This window comes from Petromyzon marinus, chromosome 75 (assembly GCF_048934315.1).
Source record: "Petromyzon marinus isolate PM22_M1 ecotype Great Lakes invasive population chromosome 75, UKy_Petmar_22M1.pri1.0, whole genome shotgun sequence".
In the NCBI taxonomy this organism is placed as follows: domain Eukaryota; kingdom Metazoa; phylum Chordata; class Hyperoartia; order Petromyzontiformes; family Petromyzontidae; genus Petromyzon; species Petromyzon marinus.
In genome coordinates this window covers 2,362,940-2,373,530 of record NC_133741.1, presented here as the reverse complement: position 1 = coordinate 2,373,530, position 10,591 = coordinate 2,362,940, and the positions used below count along the sequence as shown (strand labels likewise).

At 44.9% G+C, this 10,591-nt stretch overlaps 1 protein-coding gene across 2 annotated transcripts; it reads right to left on the bottom strand.

The window, feature by feature from the left end:
• Nucleotides 1-292: 292 nt before the first annotated feature.
• LOC116957497 (uncharacterized) lies at nucleotides 293-7,481 on the bottom strand. Of its 2 annotated transcripts, none has more exons than XM_032979677.2 (2): nucleotides 7,334-7,481; nucleotides 293-4,824 (listed from the first exon to the last, which is right to left on the bottom strand). In XM_032979677.2, the coding sequence occupies exon 2, from the start codon at nucleotides 4,812-4,814 to the stop codon at nucleotides 1,797-1,799; it is 3,018 nt and encodes a 1,005-aa protein (XP_032835568.1). In that variant the 5' UTR covers nucleotides 4,815-4,824; nucleotides 7,334-7,481; the 3' UTR covers nucleotides 293-1,796. The 2 variants fall into 2 exon arrangements, with proteins under 2 accessions (XP_032835568.1, XP_075912375.1); XM_076056260.1 differs by lacking the exon at nucleotides 7,334-7,481 and adding an exon at nucleotides 5,790-6,444.
• Between the last annotated feature and the right edge of the window lie 3,110 nt (nucleotides 7,482-10,591).

The following is a 10,591-nucleotide window of genomic DNA, read 5'->3' as shown; positions in this document are numbered from 1 at the left end:
AAGCTCTGTCGTCCCGACAGGTCTGTTCCTTTCACCTGAAGAAGGCCACGTGTTGTGGCCAAAATATCGACTCCTAAGTTTGCATTAATATTATTTTCATAAAACCTGTTCGCAAAGCACTCATTGAATAAGGCTTGCATACAAAATATCACTTGCTTTAAACGAGGCAAGTAATTGATGCCGATTTTGAATCAGGCATGCATTGCCTGGATCTGAGTATGTGTGCTAAAGTTGGGATCGATTGGACAACGGGAAGTGGACGAAATGTAGATTACAAGATTTGAACACGGCATACAGAGGAATTAAGTTTAATAACTCGATTGGACAAGGTGAACAGGGTGCCATTTTGATTACACGATTTGACGATATCCAAACAGGAATGAAGTTTAATTTTTAAAAACCACAATTTGGTTTAACTCACCGTCAAGAAGTATGTCAATGATGCGGCGCCTGCTGCCATATCATCGCTTGCCTGCTTTGAGTATTTTAGAAATGAATCTGCCTGAGACACGTGGTGCCTGCTTTTTTGGCGAGACGATTCGAGAGTGTAGGGACCGCGGCGTTTTTGACCTACACAAATATATAAAAATAAGGCGTCCATACAAAATGTTAATTGCTTTAAAGGAGCCAAATAATTGACTGACTGATGGCGATTTTGATACAGGCATGCATTGTCACCGGAACTGAGTACGTGTGCAAAATTAGGGATTGATTGGACAACGGGAAGTGGACGAAATGTAGATTACAAGATTTGACCACGACACAGCTTTCAAGTTAAGTAAAACCATTGAAAAAAAGGATAATCATCACTGGTGATGGCCGTGTACGTACCCTCTGACTTTTTACGATTTTTTAGTTCATCGAATATCTACCTCAACACTACCCAAAATTTTACAAATATAACAGAAAATTTGAAAAAACAAACTGTCAAATCTCTCTCCGTGGTGCTAACGTTAAAAATAACCGCCACTTTTTTCAAATTTTCTTGTTGTGGTTTTCACACCTGATGATGATCGCTTGTATTGCAGTTGAAACGTCGTGAGAATTGTATTGTTTTATATTTTTATTATTTTATTGTTTCCCTTCTACATGACTTTACAGAAAGAACCAAGAATATGAATCCCTGCAGTCACGAAAGCTTTAAATCCAAATTTTACACTTCAATTATTTATGGTCTCAGCCAACAGCTTTTGGAGAAGTTTAGGCCTGGTGTAATGCACGGTAAACAAACATTCGGAATGACTGCTTTCTGATAGAAATAAATATAACAATGTATAGTGGTATAAACAATTGGATACAATATATTTTACATTAGTTTAAATTACGGATGAGGTCAATATTCTATTAAATGAAAGAACCATAGGAGGTGCAGAGCGTATATACAGAGATACGATACAGGTGCGTTAGAAAACGGATGACATTGCGATATAGTACTGAGAGAAAACGAACTAGTAATCGGGTAGGGGAGGCACAACTCTTTCTGGCTAATGGGATTTTATCTCTGTTATGGGAGAAAACTGTTCAGTTTCTGACATACGGAAATTTGGGTTGTGGATCTGTGGAACCCAACCCTTCCATAACCCAACCCTTCTGTAACTACGGGACTGCCTGTATTTCACTTTGACACTCAATGACTTCATATGTACATAAAGCTCATCTCTGATTGGATGACACCGACACCCATATGCATTTTTTTAAATGACAGAAGCCTGTGAATAAGGCGAATGCTTTTGAAAATGTCTCAAACCTCTGGTTACACATCTTCCAAGGTGCTATTTCACACGTGCTGGCCCCTCCTACTCAGCTTTGTCCAAAAACTCCACCCACACCTCCACATCCACAAACTGCTGGGGATTGCCTCGCTCTCCCTCAGAATCGGAATGCTCCTCCTGCTTCACGCTGCCTCCATCCACTTGTAGATTGGGTAATGGAGTCGAATCTTGCTCTTCACATTTCACCGTCACTTCTTCACATTTCACCGTCACTCCTGGCTGTGTTGCCAAGTTGGAATTTTCTTCTGATTCTCGTTTCACGAGAGACAGGCTCATTGCAGCATGCTGACTTTCACAAGTAGATTGCACTTTCTCCTTGTGGATCTTCTCATGCCTCTTTAGCTTTCCTGATAATGTAAACTCCTTTCCACACACAGTGCACTTGAAGGGCTTCTCACCTGTGTGTGTTCTATTATGTTTCTTAAGATATGCTGACTCTGCAAATGCCTTACCACATACACTGCACGTGAAGGGCTTCTCGCCTATGTGTGTTCTCTGATGAATTTTAAGAGTTTTTGAATGAGCAAATGACTTGCCACACACAGTGCACTTAAAGGGCTTCTCACCTGTGTGTGTTCTCTGATGAATGTGAAGAGTTAATGGTTGAGCAAATGCCTTCCCACACACAGTGCACTTGAAGGGCTTCTCACCGGTGTGTGTTCTCTGATGAATATGAAGAGTTTCTGAACGAGCAAATGTCTTGCCACACACAGTGCACTTGAAGGGCTTCTCACCCGTGTGTGTTCTATTATGTTTCTTAAGATGTGCTAACTCTGTAAATGCCTTACCACATAAACTGCACTTGAAGGGCTTCTCACCTGTGTGTGTTCTCTGATGAATTTTAAGAGTTTTTGAATGAGCAAATGACTTGCCACACACAATGCACTTAAAGGGCTTTTCACCAGTGTGTGTTCTCTGATGAATGTGAAGAGTTAATGGTTGAGCAAATGCCTTCCCACACACAGTGCACTTGAAAGGCTTCTCACCGGTGTGTGTTCTATTATGTTTCTTAAGATGTGCTAACTCTGTAAATGCCTTACCACATACACTGCACTTGAAGGGATTCTCACCTATGTGTGTTCTCTGGTGAATTTTAAGAGTATTTGATTGAGCAAATGACTTCCCACACAAAATGCACTTGAAGGGCTTCTCAACTGTGTGTGTTCTATTATGTTTCTGAAGATTTTCTGACTCTGCAAAAGCCTTACCACATACACTGCACTTGAAAGGCTTTTCACCTGTGTGTGTACTTTGATGAAGAGTTTCTGAACAAGCAGATGCCTTCCCATACACAGTGCACTTGAAGGCCTTCTCGACCGTGTGTGTTCTATTATGTTTCTTAAGATATGCTGACTCTGCAAATGCCTTACCACATACACTGCACTTGAAGGGCTTCTCGCCTGTGTGTGTTCTCTGATGAATTTTAAGAGTTTTTGAATGAGGAAATGACTTCCCACACACAGTGCACTTGAAGGGCTTCTCACCGGTGTGTGTTCTCTGATGAATATGAAGAGTTTCTGAACGAGCAAATGTCTTGCCACACACAGTGCATTTGAAGGGCTTCTCGCCAGTGTGTGTTCTATTATGTTTCTTAAGATGTGATGACTCTGCAAATGCCTTATCACATACACTGCACTTGAAGGGCTTCTCACCAGTGTGAGTTCTCTGATGAATTTTAAGAGTTTTTGATTGAGCAAATGACTTCCCACACACATTGCACTTGAAGGGCTTCTCACCGGTGTGTGTTCTCTGATGAATATGAAGAGTTAATGGTTGAGCAAATGCCTTTCCACACACAGTGCACGTGAAGGGCTTCTCACCGGTGTGTGTTCGCTGATGAATATGAAGAATGTCTGAATGAGCAAATGCTTTCCCACACACAGTGCACTTGAAGGGCTTCTCACCGGTGTGGGTTCTCTGATGAATATGAAGCGTTTCTGAACGAGAAAATGCCTTGTCACACACAGTGCACTTGACGGGCTTCTCGCCCGTGTGTGTTCTATTATGTTTCCTAAGATATGTTGACTCTGCAAATGCCTTACCACATACACTGCACTTGAAGGGCTTCTCGCCAGTGTGAGTTCTCTGATGAATTTTAAGAGTTTTTGATTGAGCAAATGACTTCCCACACACATTGCACTTGAAGGGCTTCTCACCGGTGTGTGTTCTCTGATGAATATGAAGAGTTAATGGTTGAGCAAACGCCTTTCCACACACAGTGCACTTGAAGGGCTTCTCACCGGTGTGTGTTCGCTGATGAACAAGAAGAACGTCTGAATGAGCAAATGCTTTCTCACACACAGTGCACTTGAAGGGCTTCTCACCGGTGTGTGTTCTCTGATGAATATGAAGCGTTTCTGAACGAGCAAATGCCTTGCCACACACAGTGCACTTGAAGGGCTTCTCGCCCGTGTGTGTTCTATTATGTTTCTTAAGATATGTTGACTCTGCAAATGCCTTACCACATACACTGCACTTGAAGGGCTTCTCGCCAGTGTGTTTTCTCTGATGTCTCTTCAAGTTACCCATCTGATCTGTGCTGTATGGACACTGGATGCATTGGTGACTTTTACTTCCAGCCTTTGCCGAGCCTCTCTTCTTCATGTGATTGATTCGGTCTCCCTCAGAATCGGAATGTTCCTCCTGCTTCACGCTGCCTCCATGCACTTGTAGAGTGGCTCCTGGAGTCGAATCTTGATCTTCATATTTCACCGTCACTTCTTCACATTTCACTTCTTCACATTTTACTGTCACTCCTGGCCGTGTTGCCAAGTTAGAATTTTCTTCTGATCTCCGTTTGGGGGTCATTGCAGCATGTTGACTTTCACAAGTCGATTTCACTTTCTTCTTGTGGATCTTCTCATGCCTCTTTAGGTTTCTTGATAATATAAACTCCTTCCCACACATAGTGCACTTGAAAGCATTCTCATCTGAATGTTTTCTCTGATGTCTCTTCAAGTTATCCATCCGATCTGTGCTGTATGGACACTGGATGCATTGGTGCCTTTCACTTCCAGGCTTTGCCGAGCCTCTCTTCTCCATGTGATTGATTCTGCAGACACATACATATTACACACAACATACAGGTAGACCTCGCTTAGTGCGAACCTTCAAAGTGCAGATTTGTTACTCTTTGTCCTGGATATTTTTGTTCTGATATTTTTTTTTAAGTTTACAAAGTGCTCACAAGTGAGAACACGCAGCAGCGCGAGCCAAGCAAACGTACCCAGCCCCATTGTTCGCTCGGCCAATGAGACCCCAACCCCCGCTATTTAATGATCACGGTTCGTGGTCATGATTATATTTAAAAAAGACATTGACTCGTTTAGCCAGTTGAGAATTCACACGACCAGGTTAGTCTCAGGCTCCATCTAAAAAAACCTCACCATACAAATTTATATTGAGGTCTGCACTAAGATTAGGGAGGTCCTGAAGCCTTTCTCTGAGAATGACCCAGACTGGAAGAGCAGCAGCTCCTTCAACCTTGTCTCCCTCCACTGACTTGTAGGATTAGTAAAGTAGAATGCACTCGTAAGTATAGTACATAAAACTGATGTTATAAATCATTATTTGTATTAAATGTTTAGCATTTGTATTCTTATTAGCGCTATTACAGATACTCCAATGAAGCCCTCATATATTATTCATACTTAAGATATAACATTGTCAGAAACGCATCCCTATGTAGTATACAATGGGTTTATGATGATACCTTGCAGCGCTGATCGATTGGCGCTCAATTATCCAGGAACAATGCATCTGGAGGAGCGCTACGCGAGCTTTAGGTGTAAAGGGCAAGGGCACCCACACCGACTGTGGAAGCTACTGGTCAGTCTGCCTCCTCTCTCAGTGACAGGGCAGGTTTTGCCCACGCACTGTCCAAGCAGGCTGGACCCACTGCCGTGCAAACGTCACCAATCCAGCATTCCAGGTTCACCATTCTGGTCAAATGAAGCGGTCACCCTGATTAGTAAGACAGAGTCGATAGATATAATTAAGTCCGTCTTGTAAACTCACCCCTTTAAACGTTGTCTTTTTGTGTGTGTTGGCACAGTAGAGGGCACTGGTGGTGCATCAGCCAGTAATCTCAGTCATCTCAGTCAGTCGACCCGTGGCACCTGGGTCTGCCCCGTGACCTCCTGCCAGCGGGCGTTCGACACTTCACGTGGCCTCAAGGTGCACATGGCCTGGCACAAGCGTCGTGGTGACGTTACCGCCACTTAGTGGCGAATGGCGGTTGTTGTTGTGTGTGTGTGGGCGGTAGCGTATCGGTTAGCGCGCTGTGGTATGAACCCGGTGACCCGGGTTCGATTTCCCCCCAAAGCCAACACGAGTGACACATATCTGAACTGGTCCTAGGCCTCCCCTAGGTCAACTCGGCCTCAAATGAGTACCTGGTGCGGTGTGTAAACATCGCCACTCAGGAGACAAAGGCAGTCCGGGCGTGGTGTTGGTCACCCACCCCTTCGTGTGCCGTGCCGGCCTTCATAGATGCTCGCTAACAGTGGGTGAGTGTGTAAGTGTATGAGTGGGAGCGTGTGGGTGAGCGTGTTGGTGGGCGAGTGTAATTGTGTAATGCTTTGACGTCTCATTCCGACTAAAATTAAACGTCTGGACTGGTATCGTCCGAATATGCCAGTGTTGACAAGCGGCCTGCAGATTCATACTCTGGTTATATTCGGTAAAGTCACGTAGGTAAAAAATAAAACAAAAAATCACGACGTTGCGGCCACAACACAAGCGGCCTTCATCAGGTGAAGGGACCAGACTGTCTCGAGGACAGCGCTGGAGTGAAACACAGCCAAGCTCAGACCGCGACCTTTAAGCTGTGTGAGAGAAATTAAGGTGCCTTGACAAAGGAATTCGCATAAAAACTTGCATTTAATTGGCCGACTTAGCATGATGAACGGTGTAGAGGTGGTGTACATGCGGGTGAACATGCCGGTTGGCGAGGGGGGGAGTTTACCTATTGATGGTGTGAAAAGGGAATTTTTAGAGCTGCGAAAGTTTGGGGTGAGCTTGTCAGTTTCACTCCAGCGCTGTCCTCTAGACAGTCTGGTCCCGTCACCTGATGAAGGCCACTTGTGTTGTGGCCGAAACGTCGTGATTTTTGTTGATTTATTTTTTTACCTACGTGACTTTACCGAATAGAACCAAAGAGTATGGATCCTTGCAGTCACGAAAGCTTCAAATCTAGGCCTGCAGATTACTCAATTTGGAATACGCGCAGAAGCATCGCCCTCCCCCCACCCCCAAATGCAAAACAAAGCAAAAACTCGATGATCCTGAACTAGAGTATGGAGACTCTGAGAGGTGAAGTAGTCAGCCAGGTGAAGACAAATTAAACTTAAGACAACTTAAGAGAATCAAAGCAAAGTCAGTCAGGCAAGGGCAGGAGGCAAGGCCTGCATCGCTCGGCCCCACGTAGCAACGTTCCAACCTGGACATCGATTCCATACTTGCCGCTACTCAATTGCTATCACTACGAGAGAGAGGGAAGAAGCGAGGCTGTACCTGGGTGAACAACAACAACAACCAACATCACGATGTGAACGTCTCACCTCCAATCCTAGAGAGTTGCGCGCACAGAAGCAGCTCCTGGGATCTCGTGACGTCACACGGAAGCGCGCGGCAGGGTAGATGACATGACGTCACTAGCACCCACCACCTCCCCGCAAGTCAACGGGGGTATATGAATAAATTATGTTGTGAAGCAGCTCCTCGAAATCTCGTGACGTCACACGGAAGCGCGCGGCGGGGTAGATGACATGACGTCACTAGCACCCATCGCCTCTCCGCAAGTCAACGGGAGTGTGAATAAATTATGTTAACGAGACGTGCCCATATATGGAGTGAATGGGCGTTCATAGTTTAATTTGGCAGCTGATCCGCACATGACCCTGCGACATAATTAATGCGTAATTTACGTTGATGAAACGCCAGTGGTATTTGCTTTACTGGAATGGAAATCGGAAGCGACCAAGCAGACTCAACGTCACGTCCGCTTGTTTAGACGTGGAGTTTCCTTGATGACATGACGTCACTAGCGGGGTACACCTCCCCCTGGGAGGGCTCGCGGTCACGCGGAGGGGTGACGTCAGAGGCGGCGAGTTGTGGTGTGGACGGTAGCGGTGGGGCTGCGGTTCAATCCATTTTTTCAACCATTTCCATTTATTTGGTATAGCCCTGTGAGCCATTCGGCTCTTGAATCGGGTGCAACCGCAACAAACAAAAAAAACATGAACAAGAAAACATCTTAAAGTGATTATGTGACTGTGCAAACAGAAAATCCAGGAAAAAACATCAAGATATTCCTGAAAAAGCACCGTACACCAACGCTGTGTGCAAAAATCCCAGTGGAATGCAAGTCAAACAACAACCACAAGACAACTTAGATTAAGGCCATCAGTCTAACTCCGTACTACAACAAATAAAAACATGGCCAAACCAAAACACGTTTTCGAAATTACCAAAATAAAGCCATAAATGCAATGTAACAGTGATCATAGGGACTGTGACCGAATTTTTTTACAATAAACTACATAAATAACATGTAACACCAAACCCGAGAGCCATAGCTGGCTGCATGAGTCACTCCACAACAGGGGTCGGGAACCTATGGCTCGCGAGCCAGATGTGGCTCTTTTGATGATTGCATATGGCTCGCAGATAAAACAAAATATTCTCACTTGTTTTAATCCATCCATCGATTTTTCACTGCGCATGTCCTGTTCAGGGCTGCAGGAGCAATTGTCCATTATTTTAATTGGATGATACTGGCCTACGTTTGCCGTTGCTGGGTAAAACAGGTAAACACCCCCTTTTGAATCAGTCTGAGACTCGTCTGCTCGGTCATTAGCTCAAAGCTAACCCTTCGACGAAGAAGATGGCGAAAAGAAAAAAAGACGACGAGTATCGTACATTTCAGGACGAATGGACCGAAGAATTCGCCTTTGTGGAGAGAGCGGGTTCTGCGGTGTGTCTAATTTGCAATGACAAAATTACATCGTTGAAACGGTCGAATGTAAAGCGGCACTTCGACACGCGCCACGCTACCTTTGCATCAAAATACCCTGCGGGAGACAGCAGAAAGAAAGCGTGCCAAGAGCTTCTGAGCAGGGTGCAAGCTAGCCAGCAGCAACTCCGCGTATGGACCCGGCAAGGTGACTATAATTCGGCTAGCTTTGCTGGTTCTTTAGCAATAGTGAGGAACGGAAAACCATTCACAGATGGCGAGTATGCTAAAACGTTCATGCTGGATGTAGCCAATGAACTTTTTGATGATCTTCCGAACAAAGACAAGATAATCAAACGGATACAAGACATGCCTCTGTCGGCAAGAACTGTTCATGATCGTACCATCGTGATGGCAAACAAAGTGGAGGAAACACAAGTGAAGGACATAAATGCAGCGCCGTTCTTTTCTCTGGCTTTGGATGAGTCAACAGACGTGAGCCATTTGTCGCAGTTCAGCGTGATTGCAAGATATGCTGTTGGTGACACACTGCGCGAAGAAAGTCTTGCTGTTCTGCCATTAAAAGGGTCCACAAGAGGTGAGGATTTATTCAAGTCTTTCATGGAGTTTGCTCAAGAAAAAAGTCTACCTATGGATAAACTTCTCTCAGTGTGTACTGATGGTGCTCCGTGTATGGTGGGGAAAAACAAAGCATTTGTGGCGCTTCTCCGTGAACATGAAAATAGACCCATCCTAAGTTTCCATTGCATTATACACCAGGAGGCACTTTGTGCTCAGATGTGTGACAGGCAGTTTGGCGAAGTGATGTCGCTGGTCATTCGTGTGATCAACTTTATTGTTGCCCGAGCCTTAAATGATCGCCAGTTTAAAACACTGCTGGATGAAGTTGTAAATAACTATCCTGGTCTGCTTTTGCACAGCAATGTGCATTGGTTGTCAAGAGGGAAGGTGCTTAGCCGTTTTGCGGCTTGCCTGAACGAAATCCGGACTTTCCTTGAAATGAAAGGCGTCGGGCATCCTGAGCTAGCCGACACCGAGTGGCTCCTCAAGTTTTACTATCTCGTAGATCTGACTGAACATCTGAACCAGCTCAACGTGAAAATGCAAGGCATTGGAAATACAGTGTTATCCCTTCAACAAGCTGTATTTGCTTTTGAAAACAAGCTGGAGCTTTTCATCACGGATCTTGAAACAGGTCGTTTACTACATTTTGAAAAACTGAGCCAATTTAAAGATGCATGCACAGCAAGTGAGCCCATTCAAAACCTTGATCTCCACCAGCTAGCTGGCTGCACATCCAGTCTCCTACAGTCCTTCAAAGCACGCTTTGGAGAATTTCGTGAGCACACTCGTCTTTTTAAGTTCATCACCCATCCAAACGAGTGTTCACTGAACACAGCCGACCTGAATTACATCCCTGGTGTCTCCGTCAGAGATTTTGAAGCAGAAGTGGCTGACCTGAAGGCCTCAGACATGTGGGTGAATAAGTTCAAGTCACTGAATGAAGATTTGGAAAGAATCACACGACAGAAAGCGGAGTTGGCGAGCAAGCACATGTGGACAGAAATGAAAAAACTCCAACCCGAAGACCAGCTGATTCTCAAAACTTGGAACGCGCTTCCTGTCACATACCACACACTGCAGCGTGTGAGTATTGCTGTATTGACCATGTTTGGATCTACGTATGCATGTGAGCAGTCATTCTCACATCTTAAAAACATCAAGTCCAACCTACGATCACGTTTAACGGATGAAAGCCTCAACGCTTGCATGAAGCTTAACCTCACCAAGTACCAACCCGACTACAAAGACATCAGCAAATCCATGCAGCACCAGAAGTCGC

What these genes read in the sequence shown, in the direction of transcription:
- LOC116957497 (XM_032979677.2), bottom strand. Translation starts at nt 4,814, where the DNA reads ATGGAGAAGAGAGGCTCGGCAAAGCCTGGAAGTGAAAGGCACCAATGC.